We start from the raw sequence: 15,004 nt of genomic DNA on the forward strand, positions 1-15,004 counted from the left end.
TTTATTATAGTCCAATCTATTATTGTTGGATTAACAGTTTTGCTATCACTGCAGTTTAATCCCAAACTACAGATGCTACATTCAAGGGGTATACGAGTGGATATACCAGAGGATATTTGATTTACAATAATTGGATATGCCTAAAGCATTATTTTAAGTGAAATTTAACTAAAGAACTTGATGTAAAACAGTACATCTAAAACTTTATGGGCAAATATTTTAGATCAGAACAAGCACTGTATTGATTTAGAAAGCTTATTTTTTAGCTGTTCAAGCATAAAATTTATAAGTCTAAGCATGCCAAACTGTTGCAAAATTTTACAAATACTCCAGAGTTAGTAAAAAAGAAAAAAAAAAGAAAAAAAGAGAGAATGTAATAATTATCCCAGATTACATGTCAGTGTGCAAGGTCTACATTAAAAATACCTAATGCTATGACATCCACCTTAATATTTTGCTGAAAGAATAGCCAGTAAAACAAATACAGAGCCATGTGCTGACTACCTGCCAATCTGTCCACATCCTGTCAGATCAATTATTAAAATAATTACAGTACAGTAAATATTCTAAGCATTTATGTTCTTTTTACCACACTTAACTCTGAGGAGATTAGTAAAATCATCCTCGCAATTTTATTAATCATTCACAACCACATGAAATGGAGATGCAGAAAGTGCTATCACCCCATTGAAAAAGCTTTCCTGGTAGTAAATGACATTTCCAAACCACTAGAATGATCCTTACTGACATTTTACTATAAGTACTGTATTGCCCTTTGAGAAAGGGGATGATTTTCAGTTGTTGTGAAATATTTCATTTTGAATTAGTTCAATAGAACTTTAAACAGACTTTCACTTTTCCTAGACAAAGGAAGATTTATTTTCAATTCCTACTTTCTTCTAGTTGGTTGGACTTCCTTGAGACTTGAATCTGTCAAAGCACAGTTTCTGTGCAGGCAGCCTGTCTGTTTCTTTATAGGAATGTAATCCAGGCAGGGAACCTGACTTACTGTGAAGAAATAAGACATTTTGATCCTATCCTCCAGTTACTATCAGACATCCCTATGCAAAAATAGAATTTGATGTTGTAACAACTTGAAGTATTTTATATCAGCTAAATGAATGAAAACAAAACATTTTGATTTGATGAAAAACATTAAAATTAAACCCTTTTTATATCTCAAAACAGAAACAATTTGGGAATTTTGTTGTTTAAAGGATTCAATTTTTATCATCTCTTTGACCATAACAGGCATCTCTTTGACCATAACATAAATAAATAAAATGTTGAAATATCAGAAATTCTGGAAAAGAGATAATTTAAAAATATTAAATAAATTTATTATTATTATTAAATTTTAAATTTAAAAAAGATTTTAAAAGAGGTATTTATTTTAAAATAAATTATATAAATCTATAATATACAAATTATAATTTATAATAGATAAATTATATAAATCTAAAATGAAATTTAACAGCAAGAGCAGTGTTAAAGTCAGCTGTATTACCAATAATCAGTTGCATGTGTTCATGATTATTCCTCTTCAATATAAAATTGTCTCTTGCAATGCACAGTGGCTGAGTAGCATAAATTAAGGTAACTTTCTGGTTACATACTTAGTGCATAAAAATACCTTGACTGTACATAAACATCTCTTAAGGATCCATGCACAGTTTTAACTATTGAAACAGTTAAAATGATGAAGTCACAACTTAACGATTTAGCATCTATTTAAGCAAAAGATAAAACTAACAATTTTAATCTGGTTTTAAATGTCTTCTCTTTTCTTTCTTTCCCTTCTTCTTTTTTTTTTTTTTAATTAGTCTAATGCATGTTTATTGCTTTTTTGAGCTATCAAGGGAAAGAGAAAGTAGGTTTTCAGTCTTCCATGAGACTTCACATCAGAAATATATGCTCTTAAAATGAATTTTTAAATTTCTAGTTAGAGATACACTCCTGATGCAGAATTTGGATCCATGAAGAGAAGAACTGGAGACCTTGCTTTAATTTAACTCATGCTAAAGAGACGGGACTTGAATCTATAGCTGGAAACAATGACCATCCTGCCTGTTTGCAGATTTTAGAACATAAAAATCAACATCTTATGGTCCATATACGCGTCCAAAAATGGTCAGATTTCAGAGCTTACTTAACAAAATTAAATCTATTTGTTTTCATGGTCTCAAACCTACCATGCTATTTCACAGCCTAAGAATGTTGATAGCTCCCAAAGTAAAAAGACTGCTTTGCTACTTTACATCCTCTTTCTAGATTTTTATGTTTAAATTCAACTGAAGTTCCATCCTAGACAACACAATCCTTTATAAGGTAAGGCCCTATTTATAATTGCTAACTTTACAAAGAAAGCTTGGGGTTGAGTAGGGGTTTATAGTAATTTTCCAGTTGATTGTGAAGACTAATGCTTATAGTAAATATATCTACTCATCTAATACATGAAATCATGTATGTTAAAAACCTGCAGGCACTGGCATTTGGGGCTAGTACTCAGTGTTCAGGTGCTTGACTTGATCTTGGATACAATGGTGCTAATAAAGGGAATGGAATTAAACTTGATTTATAACAATATGACTGAGATCAGAAATTGGCTCTGAGAGTTTACAAAAGGGCTCAGTTGCTTTTTTTTTTAATCTAGTGCTGCAGTGATTTAAGAGTAATAGGTGCCCTCAAGCAATTAGAACTATATGGTCCATTAAATGTAGTAAAAACAATACAGAAGAAATAAACTTAACTTTTTCAAAGTAAAGTAAGTGAAGAATGCTCTTTAGCAGCTTGCAACACGTTCTTGAAATTAGCACTGTAACAACTGATAATTACAGAGAACTTAGAGGAGAGATAAAAAAAAACTAATGTTATCTTAGACAATGCCAAACGATGGGCAAAGGCAGCTCACTCTCAAATAATCAATTGAAAATGCTATAGGAAGAGGAACGAGTAAGGTAGAGTAACTACAGACTCAATGAACTTATTTGTCAAGTCTTCGTTAAAAATTACATGGTCATCTGATACTCACATAGGTTGGATCAAAAAGGAGCCCTTTAAAAGACTGAAGAATTATACTGAATAATATATGAAAGGATACTTAAGAGTCATGTAAAAATCTAATATATGGAATGATTTGCCTATTTTCCAACTATTCCAAACCATGCCACAACATAGCTCATACTTAAAACTTTTTGCAGTTTGCATAACAAAGAAAAAAGATCTTGATAGTTCTGTACAGTCTCTTCTGTACAGCTTCCCCAATGACATCACTAGGGCACTGAATCATGAACACCTGAAAGATGAAGGCACTCTGCAGCTTAGAAACAAAACATAAGTGTATTAAAAATATTTCCTGTATCCAGGAAGTGTATTATAATTTCTGCATTTCATACCAGTTTTAGATCATGATCCAACAGAACCACTAGTAGCTGTATTTAAAAAAAAAAAAAAAAGAAAGTTAGGAAAGAATTGTTCTATTTCCATCATGAATTTCTTAAATATGCGGTCACACTAACATGCAGTGAGGTAGAAGAAAATGTGTAAACTTCATTCTGCTACTCATCAGAAAGGCGAGAAGACTTGAACCTCATATGTTGTAATATTACAATGGAGTTTCCCACTTCATTTCAATACATGTGTGTTTTCCTTTAAATCTTATACAGAGAAGGAGGATAGACATCTTAGACTTACCAGCACATTGCAGAAAACTGCAGAAGACAAGCAACAGCTCTGTCAGAAACATGATGCATGCCCTAACTGGATAGGTTTTTTCCAGTACCTTCCTCCGTTCCAAAACGGGCAGTACTGCTGCTGCCACTCTCAAGGCTTACCTCTTCAAGCCTGGATGCTTTATATACAGGATTGCAATGCCCTCCCTCATTCCCATGGCTTTCAGAAATTGTAGCAACAGAGTACCCGCCAAACAGGATCTCCTCTTTATCAAATTCAACACACCTAAATGCCATTTAGAAGGGGGGGGGGGGGGGGGGGGAAACAACCACCAAACCTTCTCCAGTTTGTTATCATTCTTACAACACTGTTATAATGACTTCTGTTTGTAAAAGCTCAAATACATTTAGCTTAATTTACTGAACAAATTTGAAGTCATACTCCCAAAGCAATCGAGATCAATAATACGCAAATTATGATCGCAATCTGATAAGAACAGGAATAATATTGGACAAGCACACAAAATGGAAGAACGAATTGCAGGAGTTTAAGAACTGCTGCAAAGAATGTTTGGATAAACAATGGCATGAATGAACAGAGATCCAGATCTCTTTTTTTTTTTTTTTTTTTAAATTAATTCTTCCATCAAATTTTATTCATTCTCCTTACTGGTTGTGTTCATTTCTCCCTTGTGTGACTTTTCAAGCAGAATGATAAACTCTGCCTCAGTAAAATGGGCCGTCCATGGTACAAGCACAGCTTCTTTCCTGAGCTTGGGGAGCAGGGGAATCTCAGAAAGTTCTTGAGTACTACCTTAGCACTGCCAAGGACAGAGGGCAACCCTTATCACAGAATGGGGAAAGCCATTGCATTGCAGTGCTCTGGCATATGGCAAGTTCATCTTCTCCAACATCCAAAAGAACAGTTCCAGTTCTGTTACAATGCTTGGATCCCACCACATCAGAGTCAAAACGCTGAACACTCTGGATATGTCTGCTGTATGACTGCCACTCATAAACTGTCAGAATACAGACAGAACTTTACTTGCTTGTCATTTTTCACTAGCACAGTCATTATCTCAGGAAAAAATAACTTTCCCCATAAAATACAAAAGATATGGATTACCTCTCCATACGAATCTCTTCAGCTTTTCCTGTTTCACCTATGCAATACTTTATGCAACTCATTACGTTTCTGGGTTCCTATTGTTCTGTCCTCCTCTGGTGTTATGCCTTTGCTTAAAAAGTGGCTCCTCACCATATTCTTAGAGTTACCCCTTCTGAGTAATGGGAAGACGTGCAAGAGAGATGGTAAAAAATCCCTTAATATAATTGCAAACCTGGCTCAGCCTAGTTGTAATTAAAATAGAAACATTAAATTTTAATTGAAATTAAGGTCTGGCTTCATTTTCTTGCTCCTTCTTTCCCTTTCCCTCCTTTCAACTGGAGGGTAGAATAAATGTCTGTTCATAATAGAATTGAAAGCCCAAATTCCATTTTCTGTTGAAAATTTTCTGTATCTGCATTATGACGAAACAAAGTAAATGAACAAGATTAACATAAAATACTTTCAGTGGGAAAAAAAATCCTGTTTAATCAAAACCTTGGCATTTCAGAAAGAATTTTATACTTGGCCACATCTATATACAGATCATTAACATATCCCATGATTTCAGCTGGATGGTGAACCTGTAGTATTAGAAGCATCCACCTATCAGAAGGCAAGAATGTCATCACCTTTCACTCTGTGATACCTGATCCATCTTTTTTTTTTTTTTTTTTTTACAGATCCTTTTCACGGATTTCACCTCAGTGCAGTTAAAATAATTGAACGCTTAAAATTAAATGTAATAATAAGAGGATCACCATTAAATTCCAATATCTAAATCTTGTATGAGGCTTTCAGGGAGCTCCCTTCTGGGATGCAGGAGGTTATAGCAGCACCTACAAATATATTTCATCAGTCAAGTCAGGACTATTGGTCAAAAATATTCCTCACAGCCCTGCAGTAAATGCTGTAAGTCCTCAATAACAGGATAATTATTTTATGTAGAACAGATTTGTGGAAAATGGCTATCCAGTTGCATATAAAAAAGCTATTTTAGAGGTATTTATCCATATTTTTAAGGGGGGGATCTTTTCTTTTTTCTTTTTTTTTTCTTTTATGAGAGGATGACACCTTAATTAATGTTGTATTTTTTTCCATGTCATCATTGAAAATGATTAATAAATTAATAATGTATTAATATCATAACACACAGTAATCAATGTTATACAGGTGAGTAAGATTACACTGGCCACATATATTGCTCAGTAAATGTTTCTCAGTAGCTAGCTATAGTTCACTTTCCAGCACGATGTATAATTCTGCAATATTTTGAAATATCAAAAAAATTTATGTTAAACCAGAAATTATACATATTGAGAGAGCCAAAACAAGTTAGCTAAGTAATAGACCATTTTGCACTGTACAACTTAACTAGAAAATTATATATGTCTACTTCTAGGATATTTTGATGCTTTTAGGATCGCTAAGAAAACATTCCACTTTCAGTAATACACCCTTTTTTGTGTATCATTTTAGCAGCCCTGCATATGTTTGGATAAATTACTGTGTATCTTTATAAAGTGTCAAACCAAAATACACCATGTGGTTAGACCCTAGGTCTTGTGGGTATTTAAGTAATTTCCAACTTGGTAGCTTGTGCCTGTGAAATTCCATTGTTCTTTTTAGTATGTATAGATACTGGCTACAGCTTGGTAACAATCCAACTCAGCAGCTGATCTGTTTGTTATGTTTTTTCTTTGAGGTGCATTATTTTTCCTTATTGTTAAATTTTTGAATCATCGTAAGATATATCAGTTTAACACGAGACTATTAAAATCATACATATTTTAACTTCCAAATTATTCCAGATGACTGGCCTTTAAACAAATATTCTAGAATTCTGATGATAGCACCGTTTATGCTCAATGAATACAACCTTTAATATCTCAGACATGCAGTTTCAGAATAAGGCAAAATAAGGCTCTTGAACAAAACAGGGTTATATTTATTCTTGATGACTGAGACATTCACTATGACTAGTAGGGCAGATAAGGAAGTTTTGTCATTCCAGGGAAAATTCAGTATCTGGCAATGTTTTGTAGCACCTACTCTGCTATGAAGAGTCAAAAGGCATTCCTACGCTACTGGTGTGTAGAATTAATGGAAAAGGTTAACTTGTAGAGGTTTTTTTGGTATAGATTGTGCCAAGGTAACACCATATTCTATTATCGTAACTTAAATATATACATGTTTGAATATATCTGGTATGAATACAAACTTGGAAAAAAATGTTTGAAATATTTCGGAAAAAAAATATACAATTTCAAAACTTGGAAAATAGGATTGCCACATGAAAGGGACTTCAGGCCAATTCTGCTGTCTAAGACAGAAACACTAAATGCCTATTGTGACAACCAAATATATGCTGACTGCATCTGCCATGAAAAATCTGCAAATTATTAATGTAAACAGAATTTAGCTACACAATGAACAAAGCTTTAAGGAGTAAATGAATGAAAAATTTGTCATAGCCATGGACACCAAAAAAGAAATAAGTAGCTGTTTCTGTGTTGTTGTAAACAAAGGTGGGGTATTTTTTGACTTCTCTACTACAGTGGAAAGGAGTTAGAAGGACATATTCCTAGACTGTAAAACATACTGCCATATAAGCGATCTTCTGCTCTCGCAAAAATAAAATCAAATAGAATAAAATAAAATAACTGAAAAATTACAGAAAAACAGTGAATGGTGAGTATTAAGTACTTTAGATATGATTTTTTGAATAAAGGCCAGAAAACTCAGTATTATGAACATATGACAGGAAGGAAAAGAGGAATGCAAAGAATGTCAGAATGAGAAGGCAAAGTATTTTGTGTTCTACCTTATACAAATTTCATCAGCAATCCATTATTTCAAAATTAACCAAAAAATCAACATAGGTGGAGAAGACAAGTTCCCATTTGGTCTACTTGTTTCTCATCTTTCACAAAGCTGAGTCAGGGAACAAAGGACCACATATACTGCTAAGCTTATTGCACACCTCAGAGGTTCCTATGTGGTTGTCCAAAAAGCAGGCAGGCAATCAGGCAGGCAGCCAGCTGGTTGCCCTTGCTGCCAAGCTGCTTTCTGAAGAAACTGACACTAAAAGAGATGCATATTCAGAGAACTTTCCATAAGTGGTAATTAAAAAAAATTGTAACCAGCTTTGGCCTTGTCATCAGCTTATATCACAGCTTTAGAATCCCCTGATACTTAGGATTATTCTGTGTGCCTTTCCACTCGCATCTTTTTGTGCTCTTTGCACCCTTCAACTCCCTCCCCAAGTAGCACCTAAGAGAAGCCTAGTGTGACTGTACCATTAGAGACTAAATAACCCACCTTCTGATTTTAGCACAAATCCATACTTCCTGCTTTCCTTCTGGTCACCAAAATCACAAGAATTATTTTCCTTGGTATCTACACAATGTTCTTCAATTCTGGAATTCATCAGACAGTCTTCAAAACACATGAGACACGTCACCTACAACCAGAAAAAATATCACTGAGGGGACCATTAGGGCTGACATTCACCTGGAGCCAACTCTGTCTTTGAGTATTTGACTATAGGTATTTAAATATAAATTTCATATAAGAATGTAAGTTATGCTTTGTTGCAATGTACAGAGATATAGTGGCTATGGGTGTTGTGCAGGATTTCATTTCTTGTTTCAAAGTGTATGTAGATGGAAATTGAATATAAACTAAGAAATACAGAGTGTGTGTAGGAAAAACAGGAAGTGTTCTTTCAGTGTTCCAAAAGTACTCTTGTACTTCAATGACTGTAAAGTCAACTCTTTCCCATATACTTGTTTAGAAAAAAAAAAAAAAAAGAAAAAAAAAAGTAGAAAATCATTTAAAATACATGCCTCTAAAGTGGTAAAAACTTCATCAGTTGGAACTTAACTTTTAATTACAGCTTTTTGGGGACAATGGCCAGAGACCTCCCTGTGTTGGCTTTATGCCTCTGGCATTCACTTTGGTGAATATGTCAAATACTGTAGCTGTGGGGACCTCAGCTGGTGTCATTCACTCTTTGTATCCTGCCAGCACAAGAGGCTGGGAAAGCCTGCCACTCCCACAGCTCTCTGAAGCATATCTTCAGGCCTGAAGACAAACTTGGACAAAATATTTGAAGTGTTTCTGAGCCCTGAGTAAAACACGTGGGAAAAAATAAAATAAAAAATCCAAAGCCAACCAACAATGAAGCAAGGCCTGCCACTGTGAGAGAGAGTTCTCGAATGATACCATGTTATCCTTCCTGTGCACAGGAAGGCATACAAGGCAAGCTTCATTTTCTCCCATGCTCTGTCCTCTATTCCTGAACTTCACGTTGTTGATGGATTTAAAGCAGTTTGGATTCTGATTGCTGAAGTAGTCTGGGCTGCAGAGTTTGTTCTTTAACACCTAGTTCTAGTCAATCTAGTGATGGTGCTGACAGAAAAACATGGAATGAATGATAGAACTGTGGAAAGAGAAATCGTAGAGGAAACATCTCCATTATTTGTGTCTTTATTTTTTCTCCTGATACCTACATATGGCTTTTTAAAGTTTCCTTCAAATGTTATCATTATGAGGAAAATCTGTGCAGAATATCTTAAAAACAAATTCATCTTCTAGCAATTAACTAGTCTGTGGAAGAAGATAGTGATTCTCTCATTTCATTTACTTCCAGCAGTGGGAATAAAGGCACTCCTTGCCATTGCTTCACGTGAGATCATTTGTGATGATGTCACAACTCTACAGCCAGATTAGAGTTTATGATGGACTTGGTGTGCTCCTCTTTTTCCCCAAATAGAAGATGTCACAAACTACATTTTTGATTCTTTATATTTTTTTTTTCCTCTTTGCTGTACTAGCATGGAGAACATTTATCCTGTGATCAAAATTTGAGAAGGCACAGGTAACTGTTTTTTTAGCTTTTAGGCTTTAGCAATTAATCTGTATTCCTCTTCTAAGGGAAGCTCGGAGATTGCCATGAATCATATATCAGCAATGTTCCTGGGCACCGTGCATTTTGATCCCATACAACAACAGAGCAAAGGAACAGAAACCATTTAACATGAAAGCAGGTATGGTTCAAATGTTTCTAGCTTAGTTAGAACATAAATATGTCAGATGAGCAAAAACAAGGCCAAATTCTCCTAACCAATAGCCTCATAATTGCCGTGCTAAACCTGTAGTTTGCAATTAATGTTCAAACTGGATTTAGGCAAAATAAAGTTATTTGCTACTTGTTACATCACAACTCTATTAATTAAATAATTAGATTTTATTATCGGATAAAGAATGAAAAATAAATATACTGTGTGTACCAGGAATCCATTAAGTACACGCTTTGACCTCTACTGGTAAGGAAGTAAAATAAAACTTGTATTTATACAAATATTAAGAGCCAGGAACAGGAAGTCAGTAGTAATCGCATGTTTACATTGCACTTTAATGTGTGTGCATTTTAGAAAAGCTAGTCTCCAATTGATGCTATTATAATGCATCTGCTAAGATAATACCTTTGAGCATATACCTTTGTTTACCCTTTACTTGATATATTTTGATCCTTTTTGTTTTTATACACATTTTGATTGACAAAAAAAAAAAAGGTGCTCAGTTTGTTAAAGCTCTTTGAATGATGAAATCATGTTAGAACAGATTTCACTTATATATGACTTATATCTGCTTCTGAAATCGAAACCTCTTTCCAGTTCTAAATAAAGGAAGTTATGGAGAGAATGAAGCAAAGCTAAGGATGTAAAAAGTGTAAAGGGATTACTGAAGGTAGTTTCCACGCATACAGCATCAAGAACAAATGCCAACATTGCAGTTTTTCTATGGCCATGAAAGCACTACCTAAGGAGAAAAGTAAAGAGAATGCATGCATACAAACATGAGCTCTTCTGCAGCAAGAATGAACAACTTACATCATTTTTATATATCTCTACTTTTGAATAGTAGAATGACAAATACATCAGCTGGCAACTTGCATCCCGATTACAGCTGTCTAATCCCCTGGTCCTGAGAGCTATGTTTCTGTCATGTCTGCTTCCACAACCCGATCATTTAATGTAGTAAGACTTCATTGCAGGGAGAGACTGGCAGCCATTTTGTGCTGGTATTCATGTAGAATAAAGATGTCAGCACCACATCCTCTCACAAAGATGTGCCAATTTCTGTTCTTATGTTTCACCTTAACACATGCAACAAATTCAGATGTAAAAGCTCTTTGTTTCTGTGTATGATGAAATGTAATCTATATGCTATTATCAGTCACACAGTTATACTAAGAAGAGTTTTTCTCACGGGGAAAAAAGAACACAATTTAAAAATTCTGCGTAAATGCACATACATTTTTCATATTCTGAGGTTCCTAAAGCAGATCAAACATAACAATGTAGGAAGAATCAGTTGGAAAGTGAGAACTAAATATCAAATTGTCTTGTCTTGGCAGTTTTCTTTCTCAGTTTTTGAACTGTGCATAATGTATTACTGAATTGCTACATTGTGCCATGAAGTTACATCTCTAATTCCTCAAACTTGTATTTACTCCCTTTCAGATCATGGGTGTCTCACACGCATATGTACAGGCAACATGTAAAAAATATTTCAAGGAGCTTAGGTAGGATTTACTTAATTACAGTCCTTGCATTTGTGAGTATGACTACTCCCTTGCACTCTTTGTTAAAGTAACTGCTACACAACTAGTAGGTACTCTCAATGATTTGTTCTCAACCTATGTTAGTCCAGACTTGCTTTCCTTTCGGGTACATGCTCCACTACTTGACTCAGAATCTCCAGTTTCTCATTGTTTTCAATGTAAGAGCAAGGAGAGGGAGGAATAACAAAAACATGCCTGTATGTTATATAACTGAAATACAATACAAACAAAGCATCTGCCAAATGTGCTTTCTAAGGTGCAATATGCTGCTACTTCCCAAAGAAGTCAGATCATTTATTACTAAATGCATCTAATATCTGCTTAAGATTTTTTCCAAATAAGCTAGATAACTTCAATTATTTTAACAAAGCTTAACATATTTTCCACCTGCTAAAACTTACTGTATTATTTAAACAAACATATGTATGCATGCACACATACACACTGCTCTTTTGGATTTTTCTGGCCAGCCCAAGAAACAGCACTGCAGTCAGATTTGATGACAGCCCTATATAGGACTGAAAACTTTGACCAATCCAAATGCTTAATGTGGCCCAACACACGTGAAAAAAAAAATAAAAAAATCAGAGGCAGATTTTGTTTCCCTGATGTATTTCTGGTATGATGTCTACAATTCTATTCGAGTTAATGTCACAGTTATTCCAAGGCCTGTGACTGCTAACCAGTATAAAATATACTTATCTTAGTTTCTCAATGAACTATCAGTAGAGTACTTGCTTGTTGAGAGTATGTGGTATATGAGACCTTGAAATTGCCTGTGGGAAATCTGGCAAGTTGAACTGCTCCTGTATTTACATATTTTTAATTAAACAAAACTAATACTCTCATGAGGAGTAGTGGCAGCTGTTGAAGTCTGGGATAAAACTCCCAAGCTCTTTAAAGATATTTTTCTGTAAGTCTGAAAAGCAGTGGAAAATTCGTATCTGAAAAGTACCAGAACATAAAGACCATTTTCAAAACAAAAGGGGAACTTAAGCATTACTTTTATCATCTTTATCTATCTTCCACACATTTCCCAGTAGAACCCATTTTATTTGTGCTTCATTGATCTTACCTCAACGTTTGCATATACTCTCAATTACTACCACCCCCCTCACTGTGTGTGGTGGAGTGGTGTCTATGTAAACATGAGAATTTAAAGAACTGTTGTGTATTCTTTTCCCCCACTATGGAAGCTTATGTTTCTGGTTACTTTGGGGTTTGGTAACCTCTAAGTTTTCAGTAAGCAGACAAGCAGACATTGTAAAGTGTATGTTCTATACAGAGACAGAAAAGGATGGGAAGACTGTTATGCTGTCTTCTCCTGCAAGAACCACAAATATATATGTAAGGGAATTTAATCCTTAGAGCATCCTTACTGACTTTTGTTAGGCTTCATATAGGGAGCTGGGCTTTGAAGGCACCTTTATTCTGAGGACTAAGTCAAATTCAGCTTCAAACAGCATATTCCATTTGTATGAATCACAAATGCTCTATCATACCTTCTGCTACATCCCTTTCATGACCTTGTTTGATTTTATTCCTATAATGCATCAAGAAACAAAGGTACTCTTCAATCCTGTTCTTTCACAAAGGCAAGAAAGATGTTTGTCATGTGGTTCTTGTCTAGAGCTGCTGTTTTACAAAGACCATGAAATGTAATAGAAACATTGAGGTCAAGGCCTTGCAGATAATACACAAGTAGCAGGCAGTCCTTCTCACTGCCATATTAAATAGGTTCTTGGATAAGCTTATTCCTCCTATAGGCTTATTGAAAAGACTACCAACATTTGCCAGAAGAGCATTGCTAATAACTACAGCCTTTTTCCACAGCTTTCAAGAGACTTTTAGGAATATTCACTTCAGATAAGGGAGTCTGCTGAAGATAAGGACTAGGACATGCAACCAGATTTTGAATTGTATGGGAAGACAGTACAGATAACAAAGGACTACCTAATACAGACACACACACACACACATATACATGTAAAACAAATGATATATTTGTAATAGATTGACGAGGAGGTGCTCTGCAGCATTGTGCATTGGCTGCCACTTTTCATGTACTAAAAACTTTATGTCCAGATATATTTATTCTTTCTCTGGAAGCAATGGGATAAGGACATGTTACTGTCTGGAAAGATGTTTAGTAGCCTTATACCGGATGAGATAAAGCCACCAGACTGCTGAAGGTACACTGCATGAAGGTTCTTTCCAATTTCACAGATAAGAACAGTACACTTAGGACACTGCTTTCTATATTACTATATTGAATTGCATCACTGAGATTATAATTCCCAAGGTCTTTTTTTTTTTAAAAAAAAAAAAAAGTACATGAAAATGACCATGATTGAAATTCTTGCAGGCAAGAATAAAAGTCAAAAAGTATCTCAACAGTGACATAAACATAATTCATCTTATCAGAATATCCTTAAGTGTTAGAGGCTTTGAAATACCAACTGCAATGCTCACCAATGCGTACAAATATAACAATTTAAGGATGGAAGTTAACTTCCCATTACTTCTTGTCAGTAAAGATATGCAGTCCTGTTCCTTCCATATTGCCTTTCTACATATTGAATCCATTTTGAAGCATATTAGATTTCGACCAGTCATGTGTTCAATTTAACCAAAAAAATGTTCAGTCACAGATACTGTAAAAGAGTGAAGGAAGAAAATCTCTCACTAGACTATGTACTGTTATGTATCATCATTTAAAATGTCCACTTTATTCAGGAACAGTAATTAAGACAGCTCCCAGACTATCTTTCACAGAATTAGAAACAGGAAAAATAACGAGGTAAGACTTTCCAGATTTGATAACAATGATGATCCACATAAAGACAGTACCTTACCTTGAGCTGGCTAAAGATTGATGTACAGTTGAATGCCTCAATGAACTAGCGATCCTTTGTTTGATCACCCATACAAAATGATACTGTACCCAAGCGTAGCAACAAAAAAGCAAAATGATAGCACAAGAACTCTGGGAAATTACACAAGTTATTAGCGAGCTGGTTGGAAGCATCTGTGACTTGTGACCTTAACAAATAACTGCTGCTTTTGCCAGGATCAAGTGTCCAAATATGCCAACAACTTACTTTTAGTAAAGACACTCATGAAATCACAAGTTGGAGATATATCTCCAAAACAGAGTTTTCTTCTTTATTTTTTAAAAAAATTTGGAAATTGCTTCTCATGGGGCACTCAAAACTTCAGTGTCATACTGTGCTTTGTTGATATCTTCACATTGAAATCATCTGAGAATGAAATTGCTGAACATCATCAGAAAGTTCTTGAAACATATGACACTCACCTGCGAGTAGATCCGGTAAACTCAGTTTGTAACGTCCTGAAGTCAAAATCCTAGCATTAAGTTCAAACGTTTTTTGTGTTTCTCTATTTTTATCACAATTTCCTACTTCAAATTACAGAAGTTGGTGAAGTTCTCCCCTGCCTCTTTGACACTAGAGTTCCATGGATATCAATGCAAAAATAGGCAGAAGCATTCAAAAACATCAAAAACTGACTGAGATATGGTTCTACTCTTTCTAGTATGACAATCCAAGATCTTTAGTGATTATCTGTGACAATTTG

At 34.8% G+C, this 15,004-nt stretch overlaps 1 protein-coding gene across 1 annotated transcript in view; it reads right to left on the minus strand.

The window, feature by feature from the left end:
- MUC6 (mucin 6, oligomeric mucus/gel-forming) overlaps nt 1-15,004 on the minus strand; it is a 69,088-nt gene that overhangs the window by 52,840 nt on the left and 1,244 nt on the right. The window contains exon 4 of the mRNA XM_068684353.1: nt 8,098-8,239. Coding sequence (XP_068540454.1) covers nt 8,098-8,239 — 142 coding nt within the window. The remainder of the gene's footprint in view (nt 1-8,097; nt 8,240-15,004) is intronic.

The sequence above is a fragment of the Anas acuta genome, chromosome 5 (assembly GCF_963932015.1).
Source record: "Anas acuta chromosome 5, bAnaAcu1.1, whole genome shotgun sequence".
NCBI lineage: Eukaryota > Metazoa > Chordata > Aves > Anseriformes > Anatidae > Anas > Anas acuta.